The sequence below is a fragment of the Pristiophorus japonicus genome, chromosome 13 (genome assembly GCF_044704955.1).
Source record: "Pristiophorus japonicus isolate sPriJap1 chromosome 13, sPriJap1.hap1, whole genome shotgun sequence".
NCBI classification, from domain to species: domain Eukaryota; kingdom Metazoa; phylum Chordata; class Chondrichthyes; family Pristiophoridae; genus Pristiophorus; species Pristiophorus japonicus.
The window spans coordinates 73,901,724-73,923,556 of NC_091989.1; the positions used below are offsets into that span (position 1 = coordinate 73,901,724).

At 48.6% G+C, this 21,833-nt stretch overlaps 1 protein-coding gene across 6 annotated transcripts in view; it reads right to left on the minus strand.

Annotated features, from left to right (window-relative positions):
* Nucleotides 1-3,767: 3,767 nt before the first annotated feature.
* LOC139278643 (lamina-associated polypeptide 2, isoforms beta/delta/epsilon/gamma-like) overlaps nucleotides 3,768-21,833 on the minus strand; it is a 41,639-nt gene continuing 23,573 nt past the window's right edge. Inside the window, exons 5-9 of one of the 6 annotated variants that reach the window (XM_070897657.1) lie at nucleotides 10,655-10,747; nucleotides 10,475-10,562; nucleotides 10,245-10,323; nucleotides 5,138-5,397; nucleotides 3,768-4,164 (exon numbers count right to left, since the gene is read on the minus strand). In XM_070897657.1, the coding sequence (XP_070753758.1) occupies nucleotides 3,908-4,164; nucleotides 5,138-5,397; nucleotides 10,245-10,323; nucleotides 10,475-10,562; nucleotides 10,655-10,747 (777 nt within the window). In that variant the 3' untranslated portion in view covers nucleotides 3,768-3,907. Of the gene's footprint in view, nucleotides 5,398-10,244; nucleotides 10,325-10,474; nucleotides 10,563-10,654; nucleotides 10,748-21,833 lie in introns of all 6 variants that reach the window. The other 5 variants (XM_070897661.1, XM_070897659.1, XM_070897658.1 and 2 more) reach the window with 5 other exon arrangements.

Genomic DNA, 21,833 nt, shown 5'->3' on the forward strand with positions numbered 1-21,833 from the left:
TACAGTTTTGGTCTCCTAACCTGACGAAGGACATTCTTGCTATTGAGGGAGTGCAGCGAAGGTTCACCAGACTGATTCCCGGGATGGCGGGACTGACCTATCAAGAAAGACTGGATCAACTGGGCTTGTATTCACTGGAGTTCAGAAGAATGAGAGGGGACCTCATAGAAACATTTAAAATTCTGACGGGGTTAGACAGGTTAGATGCAGGAAGAATGTTCCCAATGTTGGGGAAGTCCAGAACCAGAGGTCACAGTCTAAGGATAAGAGGTAAGCCATTTAGGACCGAGATGCGGAGGAACTTCTTCACCCAGAGTGTGGTGAACCTGTGGAATTCTCTACCACAGAAAGTTGTTGAGGCCAATTCACTAAATATATTCAAAAAGGAGTTAGATGAGGTCCTTACTACTAGGGGGATTAAGGGGTATGGCGAGAAAGCAGGAATGGGGTACTGAAGTTGAATGTTCAGCCATGAACTCATTGAATGGCGGTGCAGGCTAGAAGGGCCGAATGGCCTACTCCTGCACCTATTTTCTATGTTTCTATCTTTGTATCATCAGCAAATGTGGCTATGTTACACTCAGTCCCTTCATCCAAGTCATTAATATAAAATTGTAAATATTTGAGGCCCCAGCACTGATCCCTGTGGCACCCCACTAGTTAGTGTGCCAACCTGAAAATGACCCATTTATCCTAACTCTGTTTTCTGTTAGTTAGCCAATCCTCTATCCATGCTAATATATTACCCCCAATCTAGTGAGCTCTTATCTTGTGTAGTAACCTTTTGCGTGCCACCTTGTCAAATGCTTTCCGGAAATCCAAATATACGACATCAACTGGTTCTCCTTTGTCCATTCTGCTTGTTACATCCTCAAAGAACTCTAGCAAATTTGTCAAACATGATTTCCCTTTCATAAAACCATGCTGACTCTGCCTGACTGTATTATGATTTTCTAAATGTCCTACCACTACTCCCTTAATGATGGACTCCAGTATTTTCCCAATGACAGATGTTAGAGGCCTATAGTTTCCTGCTTTCTGTCTCCCTCCTTTCTTAAATAGGGGTATTATATTTGCGGCTTTCCAATTCCCTTGGACCTCTCCAAAATTCAGGGAATTTTGGTAGATTACAACCAATGTATCCACTATCTCTGCAGCCACTTCTTTTAAGACCCTAGGATGCAGGCCATCAGGTCTAGGGGACTTGTCCACCTTTAGTCCCATTAGTTTGCCTAGTACTTTATCTCTAGTGATAGTGATTTTTGTTTTAAAAAAAGGTGTTTCCCCCCACTCCCCCTGCCCCGATCATCAAGTATTGGGATGCTTTTAGTGTCTTCTACCGTGAAGACCAATACAACATTTGTTCAAAGTCTCTGCCATTTCCATGTTTCCCATTATTAATTCTCCAGTTTCATTCCCTAAGGGATCAACCTTTACTTTAGCTACTTGTTTCCTTTTTATATACCTGTAGCAGCTCTTACTGTCTGTTTTTATATTTCTTGCTAGTTTACTCTCATATAGAAACATAGAAATTTACAGCACAGGAGGCCATTTCGGCCCACTGTGTCCACACTGGCCAACAAAGAATCGCACAGCCCTTGGTCAGCAGCCCCAAAGGTTACATATAAACCTATGAACAATCACGGAAAGGCGAAGAACACCCAGCTCAACCAGTCCGCCTCACACAACTACGACACCCCTTATACTAAAACATTCTACACTTCACCCCAACTAGAGCCATGTGATCTCCTGGGAGAGGCAAAAACCAGAAAAAGAACCAGGCCAATTTAGGGGGAAAAAATCTCAGAAAATTCCTCTCCGACCCATCCAGACGATCGAAACTAGTCCAGACCACCACCCTGGCCGTATTCTATTCCCTGTAGTACTTACCATTATATCTGCGCCGTACAAAAGTTATCTAGTCTAATCCCAATTACCAGCTCTAGGTCCGTAACCCTGCAGGTTACTGCAATTTAAGTGCCCATCCAACCATCTCTTAAAAGTGGTGAGGGTTTCTGCATCCACCACTCTTCCAGGCAGAGAGTTCCAGATCCCCACAACTCTGTGGAAAGAAGCCCCCCTTCAAAACCTTCCACCAACCACCTTAAAACTATGCCCCCTCGTAATAGACCCCTCTACCAATGGAAATTGACCCTTACTATTCACTATGTCTAGGACCCTCAATATTTTGTACACCTCAATGGAGGTCTCCTCTCAACCTCCTCTCCTCATAACTAAGATTCTCCATTCCAGGCAGCATCCTAGTAAATCTCCTCTGCACCCTCTCTAGTGCAATCATGGTCCTTCCTATAATACCGCGACCAGAACTGCATGCAGTACTCCAGCTGTGGCATAACCAAAGTATTATACAATTTAAGCACAACCTCCCTGCTCTTATATTCTATGCCTCGGCCAATAAAGGCAAGCATTCCGTATGCCTTCTTAACCACCTTATCACCTGGCCTGCAACTTTCAGGGATCTGTGGACCAGTACTCCAAGGTCCCTTTGTTCACCTACACTATTAAGTGGCCTACCGCTTAATGTGTATACCCTTTTCTTATTAGCCCTCCCAAAGTGCATCGCCTCACACTTCTCTGAATTAAATTCCATTTGCCACTGCTCTGCCCACCTGACCAGTAGATTGATATCCTCCTGCAGCCCTTGACTTTCCTCTTCATTATCAACCACACAGCCAATTTTAGTGTCGTCTGCAAACTTCTTAATCATACTTCCTATATTCAAATCTAAATCGTTGATATATACCACAAAAAGCAAGGGACCTAGTACTGAGCCCTGCGGAACCCCACTGGAAACATCCTTCCAGTCACAAAAACACCTATCAACCATTACCCTTTGCTTCCTGCCTCTGAGCCAATTTTGGATCCAACTTGCCACTTTGCCCTGGATCCCATGGGCTTTTACTTTTGTGACCAGTCTACCATGTGGGACCTTATCAAAAGCTTTGCTAAAGTCCATACATACTACATTGTACGCACTACCCTCGTCAACCCTCTTGGTTACCTCCTCAAAAAATTCAATCAACTTAGTCAAACACGATCTTCCCTTAACAATCCGTGCTATCTTTTCTGTCTTTATCATTTATTGTGTCGTCCTTTGCTGGTTTCTAAAAATGTCCATGGCAACATTGTATGCCTTTGTTTTCAATTTGATACCACCCTTTACTAAAGCATTAAAATAATAGATGTACCCGACAAGCTCTTCATCGAAGGAGCATAGCTTCGCGGGATAGGTGGAGCATGAAGACTGGACAAGGAGACAGCTGGGGAACCAAACCATTCCCTGGGGCTTCACAGTGAGACGGCAGCAAGCTGCCGCAATGACCCAGGTGCTGGCGCTTTATATAGGGTTAGAACAGGAGACAATATGCAGCATAAACCGTGTGCATGCTCAGCATGTGGCATTCCAGAACCCCTCAATCCGACAGTGTGTATAGGACGTGAAAAGTCTCAAAATAATCCCACCCTGCCTCCTTTGGAAACTTCTCCACTGCAGCTGTTCTCCTGCATGTATTTCACACCATCAGATATGTGGCTGAATTTACAGAAAGCTGCTCGAGACTTCAGTTCATGAAATTCTGCCGGTTATATTCAGCGTTTTAAGTGGGGAGGGGGTTCCCATCCAGCTTTGGATGTGCTCCTTTCAGTAGGTCCTCAAACCATTGGACTACTTGTATAACCCATTTTTTTTTTTTAAAGTAGAATGTAGTTTAGGAATGAAGACATGAGTACTTACATTGATAACCATTTATTCTTCTATAAACACAAGATGATGCTCATCGCTATTTCGTGACAATTGTATGTGTACAAAAACTGGTGAAATTTATTGCAACATAGAGTTATGTTCCAACGTAAGAATATATATCACCGTTATTTGCTCCTAAACACATTACAAATAGGTTAAAGCTAAAATATAAAAAAGAGACGAACACTGGGCACTCCCAAATAGTTGGCTAAGCCAAAGCACACTGCTCAAAACAAAGACAGTCAACGGGGATTTCCCTGGGGTTCTCCCCATCCGCCTCCGTAAACTTGGCAGAAACCCCAGAATATCCGTATAACCGGGATTCCGGATACCAAGCAGGAGAATCCCCATGGTGTGTATTGGAACGCTGACTGCTGTGGCAGGCGATGTCTTGCTTGTCACTAGTTGGCAGCAAAGAAAAATGCCGTTAGCAAGATGTGTACGAACTCCATAGTCATCACTATTTTAGTCACTTTATTTCAATATGAACATTTAGTATTGCTAATAAATAGGTCTTCTAAAAATACATGGTTCTAGACAATTAAAATACACAAGCCTACATTATGACTGTAAATGACTATGATCTAACACTAAACAAGGTAAACATCCCAGTAAAGATAGCAATAAACAGTGAAGAATATTGATGCCACAAAATGGTATAATAGTATGTGCCAAGGCTCATGATGCAATTTGTACTTCTATTCAATTAAATTCTTTACTGAAAAATGCAATGTTTTTCAAACATATTCTGTAGATGTACTTCCTGCTAGAAGCAGTAATGCAGAAAACCTTTATTTTGTTTAATCCTCGTTTTACCAGACCAACACAATTCAAAGTAACATTATTGGATCACAGCGTTACTTTTAGAACTACTGATCTTTGACCTCATGCCTAAAGAATAGTCTAACCATGCCTCAAAAGGTATAAAATATTCAAAATTACTGACTTCATGTACAACCGTTATTGATTACTACTTAAAACCGCTACACAAAAACATATCGTAGCATCACACTGTACCTGTTACCCTCATTGTGCCAACTGGAATATAATCCCTTGTTTGTAAAAAGGGGAAGAAAGTCTCAATTTAGAAAAATAGTTTACAAAAAAGTTTGAGGCTGCAAATTTTAACTGAGTTGATCCTTGTATGGTATGGCACAGAGACCTGATACAGTCCATTCCTAAAGCAGAAGTCAGATGTCCATTTTCCTTTTCTGCCATATTAAGAAAGGTTTCCACATGATCACCTTTCTCCTGCCAACCCCCCACCCCAATGCAGAAACAGAAGTGCTTGTTCAGACCTGGACTCGAGGATGCACCCATGGCTAAGCTCGCTGTACCGCCTGGCTCACTGCTGACTGCCAGCCGCTGACTTACTGGAACCTTCAGGAATGACGGGGAACGGATTCCCTTTGTTTGTTTCCATGGCTTGATAAACCAAGAACAGGAAGAATGCCACGATGAGGAGCACCACAATCTGGATCCAGATGGGCACAGAGCGCCGGCTTTTGCTCTTCTCCGGTTTGACCTGCATCACTGGCTGGATTTTGGGCAAAGGCCTCCTTGGAAGTGCATCCTTGAACGTGAACTCAACCGGTCTCCCAGCGGCCCCTCGGATTGGTCTACGGCAAGTGGCACTGTGAAGAGTCAGGTAGAATGCAGTGAATAAAGAAACATTGGGATATTTTCAACTAACAGACATTAACACTTGCAGCTGCACTTTGGGTAGAAGGCTTTTAAGAAGAGCAAAAGGCACATTAAAAAAAACCCTCTATATATTTGCTTGATCCTGATGGCTCAGTGTTCCGTGAGTAGATCAGGAAGGCCCCGGGTTCAATCCAGAGTCTGGTCCTCAAAAAAACTAACAGATTTGTCATACATGATTTCTCTTTCATAAAACCACATTGACTCTGCCTCATCAGTGACATTCCAAGTGCCCTGGTCCCACATCATCAACAGATTCTAGCACTTTCCCTTCTATTGATGTCAGGCCAATTGGCCTATTGTTCCCCATTTGCTCTCTTTCTCCTTTCTTGAACAGCAGAGTTAACATTTGCTCCATTCCAACCCACGGGGACCGTTCTAGAACCTAGGGAATTCTGGAAGATCAAAACCAATACATCTATCATCTCTGCAGCCACCTTGTTTAAAACCCGAGAATGTAGACCATCAGGTTCAGCAACAATTGTGCACTTCTCCAGTGTAGTTTTTGTTCTTCAAGGGAATGTATATTTATTAAGAATTATGGATTTAAAAAAAATATTTGCCATTGCTTATCCACCATCATAGCTTTTTAACTAATTTCCCAATCTTCCTCAGCCAACTCACCCTCAGTTCTGTAGTTGGCTGTGTTTAAATTTAAGACCCCAGTTTCAGACTTAACCACATTACTCTCAAACTTATGACATTCTATTATGATCAGTCTTCCCCAGAGAATCCTTTGCTATAAGATTACTAATTTACCCTGTCCCCGAGTTGTTCAACATATTGTTCTAGAAAACTACTTTGAATGCATTGCAATGTCCTCCAAGCTACTATTGCAAATTTGGTTTGCCCAGTCTATATGAAGATTAAAGTCCTCCAGGATTATTGCATTACCCTTGTTAAATGCTCTAATTTTCTGATTTATATTCTGTCCCACACTATGATTATGGTTATGTGGCCAAAAACTACTCCCACCAGGGTTTCCTGCACTTTGTTATTTCTTAGTTCCACCCATACTGATTCTACTTCCTGATTTTCTGGGCTAAGATCCTTTCTCACTACAGCATTTATTTCATCAATGTCAGGTCTACTCCACCCATGTACCATCTAAATTTTTTTTAGCTCGCATGGCCCATCAGAACTCCAAGTGTGCGCATTTTTTTCTATTTAAAAGCCGGCTCACCGGCTGCATGGGACCTGCAGAGCACTGCCCGGCCGCAAAGCTTACAGGGAACATTGCACCCTTTTCCATTTCGCTTATCTTTTCTAACAGTCAAGTACCCTGGAATAATTAGTTCGCAACCTTGGTCACCCTGCAACCACATCTCAGCAATGGCTACTAGATCAAACCCATTTATCTTTATTCGTGCCATTAATTCATCTATCCTGTTACAAATGCTACGTGCATTCATATATAGCATCTCTAATTTTAACTTTTTACTGTATTTCCTCATGTGGCCTTAATCGCCAATGTCCTATTACCATTGTTAAACACTGTCCCTTCCTGGGTGATGTGTAATGAGAAGGGACTAATTAGCAATCTTGTTGTGCGAAGCCCCTTGGTGAAAAGTGCCCATAATATGGTAGAATTCTTTATTAAGATGGAGAGTGACAAAGTTAATTTGGAAACTAGGGTCCTGAACTTCGACGGTATGAGACATGAATTGACTAGAATAGACTGGCAAAGAATACTCAAAGGGCTGACGGTGGATAAGCAATGGCAAACATTTAAAGATCACATGGATGAACTTCAGCAATTGATCATCCCTGTCTGGAGTAAAAATAAAACTGGGAAGGTGGCTCAACCATGGCTAACAAGGGAAATTAAGGATAGTGTTAAAGCCAAGGAAGAGGCATATAAATTGGCTAGAAAAAGCAGCAAACCTGAGGACTGGGAGAAATTTAGAATTCAACAGAGGACTAAGGTTTAATTAGGAGGGTGAAAATAGAGTATGAGAGGAAGCTTGCAGGGAATATAAAAACTGACTGCAAAAGCTTCTATAAATATGTGAAGAGAAAAAGATTAGTAAAGACGAACGTAGGTCCCTTGCAGTCAGATTCAGGTGAATTTATAATGGGGAACAAAGAAATGGCAGACCAATTGAACAAATACTTCGGTTCCGTCTTCACGAAGGAAGATGCAAATAACCTTCCGAAGGTACTAGGGGACAGTGGGTCTAGTGCGAAGGAGGAACTGAAGGATATCCTTATTAGGCGGGAAATTGTGTTAGGGAAATTAATGGGATTGAAGTCCGATAAATCCCCAGGGCCTGATAGTCTGCATCCCAGAGTACTCAAGGAAGTGGCCCTAGAAATAGTGGATGCATTGGTGATCATTTTCCAACAGTCTATCGACTCTGGATCAGTTCCTATGAACTGGAGGGTAGCTAATGTAACACTACTTTTTAAAAAAAGGGAGAGAAAACACGGGTAATTATAGACCGGTTAGCCTGACATCAGTAGTGGGGAAAATGTTGGAATCAATCATTAAGGATGAAATAGCATAGCAGCACATTTGGAAAGCAGGATGGGACCAAGTCAGCATCGATTTATGAGAAGGAAATCATGCTCGACAAATCTTCTGGAATTTTTTGAGGATGTAACTAGTAGAGTGGACAAGGGAGAACCAGTGGATGTGGTGTATTTGGACTTTCAAAAGGCTTTTGACAAGGTCCCGCACAAGAGATTGGTGTGCAAAATCAAAGCACATGATATTGGGGGTAATGTTCTGACGTGGATAGAGAACTGGTTGGCAGACAGGAAGCAGAGAGTGGGGATAAACAGGTCCTTTTCAGAATGGCAGGCAGTGACTAGTGGAGTGCCACAGGGCTCAGTACTGGGACCTCAGCTCTCTACAATGTACATTAACGATTTAGATGAAGGAATAGAGTGTAATATCTCCAAGTTTGCGGATGACACTAAACTGGGCGGTGGTGTGAGCTGTGAGGAGGATGCTAAGAGGCTGCAGGGTGACTTGGACAGGTTAAGTGAGTGGGCAAATACATGGCAGATCCTGTACAATGTGGATAAATGTGAGGTTATCCATTTTGGGGGCAAAAACACGAAGGCAGAATATCTGAATGGCAGCAGACTAGGAAAAGGGGAGGTGCAACGAGACCTGGGTGTCATGGTTCATCAGTCACTGAAAGTGGGCACGCAGGTACAGCAGGCGGTAAAGAAGGCAAATGGTATGTTGGCCTTCATAGCTAGGGGATTTGAGTATAGGAGCAGGGAGGTCTTAATGCAGTTGTACAGGGCCTTGGTGAGGCCTCACCTGGAATATTATGTCAGTTTTGGTCTCCTAGTCTGAGGAAGGACATTCTTGCTATTGAGGGAGTGCAGCGAAGGTTCACCAGACTGATTCCAGGGATGGCTGGGCTGTCATATGAGGAGAGGCTGGATCAACTGGGCCTTTATTCACCGGAGTGTAGAAGGATGAGAGGGGATCTCATAAACATATAAAATTCTGACGGGACTGGACAGGATAGATGCGGGAAGAATGTTCCCAATGTTGGGGAAGTCCAGAATCAGGGGATATAGTCTTAGGATAAGGGGTAGGCCATTTAGGACTGAGATGAGGAGAAACTTCTTCACTCAGAGTTGTTAACCTGTGGAATTCCCTGCCGCAGAGAGTTGTTGATGCCAGCTCACTGGATATATTCAAGAGGGAGTTAGATATGGCCCTTACGGTTAAGGGGATCAAGGGGTATGGAGAGAAAGCAGGAAAGGGGTACTGAAGGAATGATCAGCCATGATCTTATTGAATGGCAGTGCAGGCTCGAAGGGCCGAATGGCCTACTCCTGCTCCTATTTTCTATGTTTCTATGACAACATTTGCTTGATCTTATCCAAATTGGCCTTTATTGCAAGGGGGATGGAAACTGTACAGGGCATTGGTGAGACCACACCTTGAGTATTGCGTACAGTTTTGGTCTCCGTATTTAAGGAGGGATATCCTTGCATTGGAGGCAGTTCAGAGAAGGTTCACAAGGTTTATTCCGGAGATGAAGGGATTGTCTTATGAAGAAAGATGGAGCAGGTTGGACCTATACTCATTGGAGTTTAGAAGAATGAGAGGTGATCTTATTGAAACATACAAGATTCTGAGGGGACTTGACAGGGTGGATGTTTCCCCTTGTGGGGGAAATCTAGAACTAGGGGGCATAGTTTCAGAATAAGGGGTCGCCCATTTAAATGGAGATAATTTCTTCTCTGAGAGGGTTGTGAATCTTTGAAATTCTCTACCCGAGAGCTGTGGAGGCTGGGTCATTGAATAAATTTAAGGTGGAGATCAGATTTTTGAACGATAAGGAAGTCAAGGGTTCTGGGGATATGGTAGGGAAGTGGAGATGAGCCCAAGATCAGATCAGCCATGATCTTATTGAATGGCAGAGCAGGCTTGAGGGGGCAAATGGCCTTCTCCGGCTCCAATTTCTTATGTCTTAAATCACTACTCTGCTCTACAGACTTTTTTCTTCATTTTACCCTTACCTGAATCCCCCTTCCCTTCATTAGTTTTAAGCCACATCTATCACCCTAGTTATTTGATTCACCAGAACACTGGCCCCAGCTCAGTTTAAGTGGAGTCTGTCCCAAATGAACAATCCCCTCTTTCCCCAGTACTGGCACCAGTGCCCCATGAATTAAAAACCAGTGAAGATTCTCCATTTTAGGTACAGTTAACTTAGAACTTTTTGTGGTATAATTGAGTGGATACCACAGCAACCAGCTCCCAAGGGGTTAGTGAAGAATATAAAAAGACCAGTGATCCCTGTCCTACCTGATCCCTGTAGGTGTCGGTGCCTCATTGGGGAACACTTTTTCCAGCAAACTGTCCTTCACCAGTTCTTTTTGTACCACCTATAACATGAAAAGTCATCAATATAACATTTTTGCTCCAAGTTTGGTTGCAGCGAGTGACTTTGAAACAATAGAAACGAAAGACCGACAACTCCAGAGGGAGGTGCAATTAAAGAGAGTCTACTCTGCGGTACAGGAGGCGGCAACTTCCCTGTTTTTTGCTCTGTATTCTCATTTGCTGGGATGGTTGGGTATGCGGTGTACAGCAGTTCAGTAGTTCCTCTGCTCTTTGTTTCTCCTGCATAAAACATTCATTCAGATTTGCAGAAGTTACATCCCACACCACTCAAGCATTTTGGTGCAAGGAAGACAACAAATCAACCACTTTACCTCTAACAAGGCAGTGTTCAACAGCTGCCTGTCTACAGGACTATTATTCATGACAGCTGCAACTGCAAGAGAGATTGGAACTCTTCCATTTTTCTGCAGCAAAATATAATATAATATATATATATATATTAGACAGACACATTTTAAGAAGCTTTGTGCAGATATGTTATTAAAACTTCTGAAAGATATAAACACTTCACATAGAACCTTTAGTTAAGTGATCACCAATAGATTGCCAGACCACACACTGCTTTCCCTAAACTCCAAAGCACCACAACAGCATTCTACACTGAAAGGGTCCCAGTTTCCATGTCCTCTATGTAACACTCTCCAATCCCAGCAAAATACTAAACGCTTTTTTTAAAAAAAAGAATATATTCAACACAAAAGGCAAACAAAAAAAGCATACACACATCCTTGCAAGGTTAGAGAAATTAAAATAAGACAATGACACAAAAAAAATCCATGGTTAAAGGGATGGACGATGAAAGATAAAGCAATGATTGCATGCAGTTAATTCTTCAACACCCAATTAGAACTTCTAACAAAAAAATTCAAGGGGTCCTTACTAGAAATGGTTTCAAGGTTACCAAGTGATGCTGAAACTGGAATCATTGACAGATTTCCCTACTTGCTTTTAAGTGGTTACCTGTCAATCACAGTTAAACATTAAATCCCTAAACATTGACAGTTTACTGAAAACCTTTGAGCATCACAGCCTACCATTCAAGTACAGCAAAAATAATCCATGGAGCTTTGCAGTGCCCAAACCATGGTAACTAGCTGGGGTGCCACAAGGACCAGTGCAGGATCAGCTATTTTGCAGAGCAGGCTTGAAGGGGCCATAGGGCCTACTTCTATTTCTTATGTTCTTATGTTAATGACCTAGATGAAGGGACTGAGTGTAATGTATCCAAGTTTGCTGACGATACAAAGCTAGGTGGGACAGTAAGCTGTGAGGATATCACAAAGCGTCTGCAAAGGGATATAGATAGACTGAGTGAGTGGGCAGTAAGGTGGCAGATGGAGTATAATGTGGGAAAATGTGAGGTTAGTCACTTTGGTAGGAAGAATAGAAAAACAGAATATTTTTTAAATGGCGAGAAACATTTAAATGTTGGTGTTGAGAGATTTGGGTGTCCTCATACAGGAAACACAGAAAGTGAGCATACAGGTACAGCAAGCAATAAGGAAGGCAAATGGCATGTTGTCCTTTATTGCAAGGGGGATGGAGTATAAGAGTAAGGAAGTCTTGCTACAATTGTACAGGGCCTTGGTGAGACCACACCTGGAGTACTGTGCACAGGTTTGATCTTAGGAGGAGGAAGGATATACTTGTCTTGGAGGTGGTATAACGGAGGTTCACTAGATTGATTCCTGGGGTGAGAGGGCTGTCCTATGATGAGAGATTGTGTAGAATGGGCCTATACTCTCTCGAGTCAAGAAGAATGAGAGGTGATCTCACTGAAACATACAAGATTCTGAAGAGGATTGACAGGGCTGTTGAGAGGTAGTTTCCCTGGGCTGGAGTGTCTAGAACCAGGGAGCGCAGTTTCAGGATAAGGGGAAGGCCATTTAAGACAGAGATGAGGAGGCATTTCCTCACTCTGGAAGTTGTGAATCTTTGGAATTCTCTGCCCCAGAGGGCTTTGGATGCTGTCTCTGAATATATTCAAGGCTGAGATAGATAAGATTTTTGGAGTCTAGGGGAATCAAGGAATATGGTGATCGGGCAGGAAAGTGGAGCTGAGGTCAATGATCAGCCATGATCTTATTGAATGGCTGAGCAGGCTAGAGGGGCTGTATGGCCTGCTCCTTTTTCTTACTTTCTTAAATAATAAATTGTACAGAGTAGAAACAAACTTCAACAACATCTCACACTTGGCAACACAAGAGAAGGAGGGAAGAGAAAGGAAGGAAACAAATCGATAAATGACACTCAAATAGAATGTGCTGTTGTGATCTAATTTTCAAAAATATAAACTTGTTATCTGCAGGATTGGTAGATGTACCAATTTAATTCAGGACTAAATATCAAATTCATACTTGGGAGTTCCAGAGAGTCAGGAAAGAATGGTATTTAAATGATGCAAGTATCTGGTGCAGTTCAGAGGTAGTTACAATCACAAGGGCGGGCTTCAATCCATCCTTAATCTGATTCACGTCCCCCAACCACTATTTGGCATAAGATAAAAAAAGGGTTCAGCTTAATTTATACAGCACAGAAAAAATGATTGGTTTCAGTTTCTGAATGTGGTCACCGTTTTCAATAAAACACTGAGAATTAATGCAAAAGTTTAAAACAAACAGTGATTTTTTTTTAAATTACAAGAACGAAATGAGGGGTAATCGATTTCCAACTCTAATGATCACTAGGAGCCAGGGTAAGAGCCTCATTAGACTGAAGTGGTTACTACTGCACATCTCATACAATTGGTAATATGGAGAGAATCAGGAAGTATTACAGCACTAAACGGTTTCATGAATAATTTTATTCCCTTAACCATTCTATTATTTTATTCGTTTTAACTTATCAAATTTGGCAAGAAACGTGATTGAAATCATCATATTGTAGCATGGGTAAATTGGAAGCATCACAAAGCTTGAACATTAGCACCTCGAGATAGTTTTTCTACAAAACAAAAGCAGCTGTCACATTGATTGCCAAAGTGTTTGGGGCCCTAGCACCTATGAGGTAAACAAGACTCAAACATCAGATACAAAATACTTCGGATGCTGGAAATCTGAAATAAAAACAGAAAATGCTGGAAATACTCGGGTCAGGCAGCATCTGTGGCGAGAGAAACAGAGTTAACGTTAAAGCTTGATGACCTTTCGTCAGAAGTGAAAAATGTTAGAAATAACAGGTGTTAAACGATTGCAGGGCGGGGGGGGGGAGAAAGAGATAAAAGGGAAGATCTGCGACAAGGCAGAGGAGATTAAATGACAAAAGGGATAATGATGCAAGGCCAAAGGAGATGGTAATGGGACAAGTGGTCACGTCATCAGCCTGAAAGTTTAACTGTTTCTCTCTCCACAGATGCTGTCTGACCTGCTGAGTACTTCCAGTATTTTCTGTTTTTATTTCAAACATCACTGAATTGGTCAGTGGATGATTGCCAACTAAAGTAAATGTTGGTTCCTTAGAAGATGAGAAGGGGGATTTAATAATGGGAAATGTGGAAATGGCTGAGACCTTAAACAATTATTTTGCTTCGGTCTTCACAGTGGAAGACACAAAAACCATGCCAAAAATTGCTGGTCACGGGAATGTGGGAAGGGAGGACCTTGAGATAATCACTATCACTAGGGAGGTAGTGTTGGACAGGCTAATGGGACTCAAGGTAGACAAGTCCCCTGGTCCTGATGAAATGCATCCCAGGGTATTAAAAGAGCTGGCGGAAGTTATAGCAGATGCATTCGTTATAATCTACCAAAATTCTCTGGACTCTGGGGAGGTACCAGCGAATTGGAAAGCAGCTAATGTAACGCCTCTGTTTAAAAAAGGGGGCAAACAAAAGGCAGGTAACTATAGGCCGGTTAGTTTAACATCTGTAGTGGGGAAAATGCTTGAAGCTATCATTAAGGAAGAAATAGCGGGACATCTAGATAGGAATAGTGCAATCAAGCAGACGCAACATGGATTCATGAAGGGGAAATCATGTTTAACTAATTAACTGGAATTCTTTGAGGATATAACGAGCATGGTGGATAGAGGTGTACCGATGGATGTGGTGTATTTAGATTTCCAAAAGGCATTCGATAAGGTGCCACACAAAAGATTACTGCAGAAGATAAAGGTACGCGGAGTCAGAGGAAATGTATTAGCATGGATAGAGAATTGGCTAGCTAACAGAAAGCAGAGAGCAGAGAGTCGGGATAAATGGGTCCTTTTCGGGTTGGAAATCAGTGGTTAGTGGTGTGCCACAGGGATCGGTGCTGGGACCACAACTGTTTACAATATACATAGATGACCTGGAGGAGGGGACAGAGTGTAGTGTAACAAAATTTGCAGATGACAAAGATTAGTGGGAAAGCGGGTTGTGTAGAGGACACAAAGAGGCTGCAAAGAGATTTAGATAGGTTAAGCGAATGGGCTAAGGTTTGGCAGACCTTGGGGGGAAAAAAAATGAAAGGGAATATTATTTGAATGGGGAGAAATTACAACATGCTGTGGTGCAGAGGGACCTGGGGGTCCTTGTGCATGAAACTCTTTTGAGTTTACCTGAAAATAAACATAAACATTAAACCGTGCCACCCGCCTGGGTGACACAGCAGACATTTTCAAGGCCCCCTTTTTTTTTTCTCTTTTTGGGGGCGCTAAAATCAAATTTTTTCCAGTGCCCCCTATAAAAGGGGAGGGGGACACTAAAAGCACCGGCAATTAAAACAAATTAAACTTTAAAACGTAAAATCAAATTAAAATTTGGTTGCCGGGCGTGATGATGCACTCCAGTCCCTCCGGTGCCCATCTCTCGCGGAAGGCCGCGAGCGTACCGGTGGACACCGCGTGCTCCATCTCCAAGGACACCCTGGACCGGATGTAAGAGCGGAAGAGAGGCAGGCAGTCAGGTTGAACGACCCCCTCGACCGCCCGCTGCCTGGACCGGCTGATGGCACCCTTGGCCGTGCCCAGGAGCAGTCCTACGAGGAGGCCTTCGGACCTACCCGCTCCCCTCCGCACAGGGTGCCCAAAGATCAGGAGAGTGGGACTGAAGTGCAGCCAGAATTTCAGGAGCAGCCCCTTCAAATAATAAAACAGGGGCTGCAATCTTGTGCATTCCATAAAAACATGGAACACGGACTCTTCCAGACCGCAGAAATTGCAGGCGGCCTGGGAGTCCGTGAACCGGCTTAAAAATTTGTTGCACGGCACTGCTCCGTGCACCACCCTCCAGGCCAAGTCCCCGATGAATAGTGGAAGGACCCCTGCGTAGAGTGCCCTCCATCGGGGACCCCCGCCTCCTCCGGACGGCAAGATGGTACGCCATGGCGTGTCCGGACGGCCGGCGAGGATGGCAAAGTTGAGGGTGTGCAGGAGCAGCCCGTACAGGAAACCCCTCCGCGCGGAACTGAAAGGCACGGAGGGGATTTCCCCGAGGCGGCTCAAGTTGTGAGGCGCCGGCCCCCGAGGGAGGTTCCGGGGTTTGGCGCCGATGAGGAATTCCGTCCGGACGGGGGTCAGTTCGGACGGGATCTCCCCACGTGCTTGAGCCTCCTCGATGCACCTAACGGAGTCAGGGCCCAGAGCTGTTTTTAGCGACTCGATGGCATCGGCCGCGTGGCGGACGTTGGCAGAATTTAGGCGCCGCGCCAGCGTGTCTGGCGCCATCCAGCCCGCTCCTCCGCCATCGAGCAGGTCCCTGACCCTGGTCACCTCACCAGCCACAGCCCTCTCTTCCGACCGCCACATAAAACCTCGGCCGTGGAGGTACGGATTCCCGACCAGCGGTTCCTGCAGGACGGCCGCCACTCCAGCCGGCGGAGAGCTGCGCTTGGTGGAGACTTTGTTCCAGACCCTGATGAGTTCCCTGTAAAAGACAGGCAGCTCCCGGAGGGCGGTCCTGGCACCCCCCAAGTTCACAAACAGGAGCTGCGTGTCATAATTGAGGTCGCGCTGCTGGCGGAAGAAATACCTCGCCAGAGCGCACCACCTAGGAGGGGGCTTGACGTAAAGGTATCTCTGCAGGGTCTGAAGACGGAAAGTCGCGAGCTGGGCGCTGACGCACACCAACGACTGACCGCCCTCCTCAAGCGGGAGACTCAAGACCGCGGCAGAGACCCAGTGCTTCCTGTTGTTCCAGAAGAAGTCCACCAGCTTCTTCTGTATCTTGGCGACAAACGCAGGGGGAGGGGTCAAAGTGACCAGCCGGTACCACAACATTGTGGCCACCAGCTGGTTTATGACTAGCGCTCGACCCCTGTAGGACAGCATTCGGAGCAGTCCTGTCCAGCGCCCCAGGCGAGCGGTGACCTTGGCCTCCAGCTCTTGCCAGTTCGCCGGCCAGGCTCCCTCGTCGGGGCTAAGGTAGACTCCCAGATAGAGGAGATGGGTCGTGCTCCAGGCAAAAGGCCCGAGCTCCTCCGGCAGGGAGTCCACCCGCCACTGACCCACCAGGAGTCCGGAACATTTCTCCCAGTTGATCCTGGCGGAGGACGCGGCCGAGTAAATCTCCTGGCACTCACGCATCCTCCGCAGGTCAGCGGGATCCTCTACCGCGAGGAGCACGTCATCGGCGTAAGCTGAGAGGACGACCTCCACGCCCGGCCCTTGCAGAGCCAGTCCCGTCAACCTCGTCCGCAAGAGGCGCAGGAAAGGCTCCACGCAAACGGCGTATAACTGGCCGGACATGGGGCATCCCTGGCGCACCCCTCTCCTAAAGCGAAGGGGCGCCGTCAAGGACCCGTTAACCTTAATCAGACACTCCGCGGCGGCGTACAAAAGTCGGATCCGGGCGACGAAATGCGTCCCGAACCCGAAAGCGCGCAGAGTTCCGAGCAGATAGTCGTGATCCACCCTGTCGAACGCCTTCTCTTGGTCGAGGGATAGGAAGGCGACCGACAGACCAGCCTCCTGGGAACAATGGATGAGGTCCCGGACCAGATGGATGTTATCGTGGATTGTCCGGCCCGGGACCGTGTAGGACTGGTCGGGGTGGATCATGTGGTCCAGCACGGCACCAAGGCGAGCAGACATCGCCCTGGCGAAGATTTTGTAGTCCGTGCTGAGGAGGGAGACCGGGCGCCAGTTCTTAAGGAGGCGGAGATCGCCCTTCTTAGGCAGCAGGACGATGACTGCCCTGCGCCAAGAGAGGGGCATCTCCCCGGTCGCCAGACTTTCCCCCAGGACCCGCGCGTAGTCGCCCCCCCAGGACGTCCCAGAACGCCCTGTGGAACTCCACGGTCAGCCCGTCCAGCCCAGGGGATTTTCCCCTCGAGAGCCGGTCGAGGGCACCGGTCAGCTCCGCCAGGCTTAGCGGAGCTTCCAGATTTTCGGCGCCCTCCGGGCTGACCTTCGGTAGGTCCTCCCGCAAAACTCTACGCGCTTCCTCGCTGGACGGATCCGGAGAGAACAGAGCCCCGTAATATTCACGGACCCTGTTGTTGACGCCCTCCGGATCCGAGACGAGAGAGCCGTCGTCGGCCAGCAGCGTCAAGAGCTGCTTACGGACACTCTGCCTTTTTTCCAGCGAGTAGAAGAAGGGGGAGCCGCGGTCCAGATCCCGCAGGAACCGGATCCGCGACCTCACGAACGCGCCTCGGGACCCGACGAGCTGCAGGTCCTTCAGCGCGGCCTTCTTCGCTTCGTACACCGTCCGCAGGGCCGGGTCCAGGACGACTTGACCGAGACGGGCTTCCAGGTCGAGCACCTTTTTCTAGGCGCCCGACTCTGGCCGCCCGCCTCTTGGTCGACCCCCTCGCGTACTCTTGACAGAAGACGCGGACGTGAGCCTTGCCCACGTCCCACCATAGCCTCAAGGAGGGGAAGCCCCCCTGCTTCCTTCTCCAGTCGGCCCAGAATCGACGGAACGAGTCCTGGAACCGCACGTCCTCCAGCAGCCGGTTGTTAAAGTGCCAGTACGCGGACCCCGTCCTCGCGCGGAGCGAAGCGAGCTCCGCCCACACCAGGTGGCGGTCCGAACACGGCACCGGCCGCATGGAGGCCGCCGGGACGCAGGAAACGTACGCCCGAGACACGTAAAGGCGGTCGACTCTAGACCATCCAACTCCAGGCCTCACCCAAGTAAAGGCACTGGAGTCGGGGTGGAGATTTTGCCAGACGTCCACCAAGTCGAAGGACCCGACCAGGTCCCTCAACTTCTCCATCGCCGTCATGCACTGCGGGGCACCGGAGCGGTCCCTCGCCTCGAGGGTGCAGTTAAAATCCCCCCCCCCCCCCCCCCCCCCCCGAGGACAATGCAGTCGCCGACGTCGACGGAGCCAAAAAGAGCGGACACCTCTTCAAAGAAGCGCGTTTGCTGCGGGCCGGGCTGAGGGGCGTACACGTTCACGAGATGGAGCGGCACGTCCCCCAGGCGAACCGTTACGTGCAGCAAGCGGCCTGGCACGGGCTCCTCGACCCCCAAGATCTCCGGCTGAAAATGCGGGCCCAGCAAGATGGCCACCCCACTAGAAATGGCGGTGAGGTGGCTCATGCGGACCTCTCCTTGCCATTCCAGGAGCCACGTGGCTTCGTCTCCCGGAACGGTGTGGGTTTCTTGCAGGAAGCACACCGCATGTTTCCCCTCCCGCAGGAGCGAAAAATTGTCAAATCTACGGCGTGCCCCTCTGCCGCCGTTGATGTTGAGGCTGGCTATGGTTATCTTCATGGCAAAAGCATAGTGCAACCTCTACCTTAACCTATTGTGGGGGAGGGAGCGGAGTCTTTTGTTGAACTCCGCTCCCTCCGCAGCCCAGCGAGGAGTCCCTCGAGCTCGCGCAGCTCAAGGTGTTGCGCCTTTGTCAAGGGCCCGCCCGCGGCCAAGGTTTTAACGGCGGTGCGGACGGACCCCTTGATCAGCTCTGGCTCGGACCATTTTTCCAGGGCCAGTCGGGCTTGGTTGCAGCAACCCCGGCTCTGGGCCAAAAAGTCCTGGAGTTCCTTTGCAGGAATGAGGATGGTCTCGGCGGCGGCCGCGAGCAGATCCACCGCCTCGCTGGCGGTGGTCTCTAGGTTTTCACCCGCGTCCCCCACCGAGTCCCCGTCCTCCTCCGGGAGGTGGCCGTCAGCAGCCGGCCCATCGACCGCACAAGGTACGGCAAATGACCCAGCCGCTCCAACCGGCCCTGGCTCTGCCCCGATCCCACCCCCAGGATCGTCGGCAGAGGAGTCCCCACTGGGCTCTTTTAAAAATGGTGCTGGGTCGGGAAATGACAGCGGAAGGGGTTCCCCCTCCGCCCCAGGAACCGGGGAACAAGGAGAGACCCGGCCATAGGAAATCCCCAGGCTCCCCAAGTGCTCCAGCTCCAAAGCAAGGGACGAGGGTGGGTGTTCCTCCCCCTCCCCGCTGCCACCCCCCGGCCCAGCATCTAGTGTCATAAAAAACATTTGTTTCGGTTTCTGCCGGGTCGAGCGACTCCCGGGGGAAGTTGGGTATTGGCTGGGCGGGCTCAGGTTCGGCCTTTTCGGCCCCGCCCGCCTCAGTCCCCGGGACGCCCGGCCCGGCGGCAATGCATTCCTCCGCGGTCCCCACGACAGGCAGATCTTCCACGCCATCCCCGGGAGGCAGAGGCTGGGCAGCCTCGACTGTCTCACCCTCCCCGGGGACAGACTCCTCCCGCCTAAGGCGCTGCTTGGGGGCGCTGGTGGGGGACGCGGGACACGCGGCGGGCACCGACTCCTCCGCGGAGGGATGTTGTTCCCCCTCCGCCTCAACGGAGCGGCGCCTCCTTTTGTTGCTGGAGGTGCGCTGAGGCAGGGAGACCTCCATGTCTGCCGAGGCCTCCCGCTCCGCCCCCCCCTTTTTCTTTTCTTGCCCGGGCCCCTCTGCGGTGTTGTTCAAGGGCCCGGGCACGGGCTCAGGGCACCCCGCGCTCGCCGGGTTGGGCCGAGCGCGGTGGTCAATCTTTCTGGCGCACTGAGGGGACCCGCCTCTAGATGTTTCTCCTTGTTCCGCGCCTTCTTTCCGTTCGGACGCTCTCCCTCCCCACCGCCGGAGGCCCTGAAAACAAAGGCCTCCGACGATGCCCGCGCACCTACGGCTCCTGGCACGTGGACGCAACTAGGGGGAGGGGTGGCGGCGGCACCAGCCTTGGCCGCCTTCGGTGGTTTGGCGGCCTTGGAGGCAGGGCAGTTCTTGCGAACGTGCCCCACCTCCCTGCAGACATGGCACCGCACGCCGTCCGACGTCCAGAAGACGCGGTAGGCAGTCCCCTCGTGCACCACATTAAAGTTCCCCTCCGTCGACTCCTCCCGCGCCAGCCGGACAAAGAGCTGGCGGCGGAAGGAGAACACGTGGCGCAGGCTGCTCTCCCTGAGGCCGAGCGGTATGGGGTTGATCCCTGACCTTACCTCCCCCAGTTGGTGTAGGTGAGGGAGGAGGAGCTCAGCGGGAACAAAGGGCGGGACGATTGAAACGATGACCCTCTGCGCAGTGGCCTCGAGAGGGTCCACCGGCAGGAACGTCCCGCCCACCGTGAGCCCCTTTTCGAGGGACACCGCCCGCTCCGACTCCAGGAAGAAAACAGCCTTCCCAGACATCTTGGAGGCCGCGACAATGGCCGAGGGGCCGACTACCCCAGCCATCGCCCGCACGCACTCCTCAATGCTCATTGTGGGGTGAGTGTAGCTCTTGACCCCGTGTTTTCTGGTAATTAATCTGAATGGTGGCAGGGCAGCGGGTGGCGCAGGAGGTGCCGTGGAAGCGGTTGCCACCTGCGCATATGTCTTCGCTGGCCCTGCCACCGGCGTGGATGGGGTCGCCATCACGGGGTCCCTTTAAGGGCTACACCCACCCCAAAGTCACAGGCCTTAATGGTCTTAATTGGCCTCTTATCTAAAAGACTGAGCAGAGGTTCTCTTAACGAGGCACCTCTCCCCTAGTTGGCAATTGGGGAGGGGCCTTGCTCCCTCTGCTCAGTTGTCTCAATTGTTTTTTTTTTAAATTTAGGAGGAAGGGGTCTCAGAGAGAGAGGGGAGAAACAGAGAGTAACGGAGAAAGAGAGAGGGGGGTGGGAACTGCGAGGGCAGGTCTCCCCTCGCAGCTGTGGGTGGGTGCACTCCCCAGATGGCAAAACACAAAAACACAGTCTTTGGATTGGTCTTCAGGTGGGGGGAGAAGACGTCTTCACCTGGGGCAGCTAGAGCCACCAGGCACACACTCCTAACGATGTTCAGTGGGTGATTAAAGAAATCTTCAGCCTGGTAGCTCCAGCTATCCCAGGCTAGGCAATTGGGGGGGGGTTCAGTTGTGTGTGGGGCCTAGTTGTAAGCAAGGCCCCCACACACACTTTCCACACACCCCCACACACACCCCCCGCGATGTTCCGGCCCTCAGTGGTCTTCTTGCCTCCCCCCACCGATATAACAAAGTCTTTTGGGAAATGCACCAATACACCCACCTGTAGAAATAGTAGAGTCTCCCTCCTTCCACACTGGATGTTGTTGTTGTTGGTCTTTTCCCCCTCTCTCCAACTCCTTGCAGAAATGTTAAAAAGTTGGAAAGTTTTCCTTTCTCCT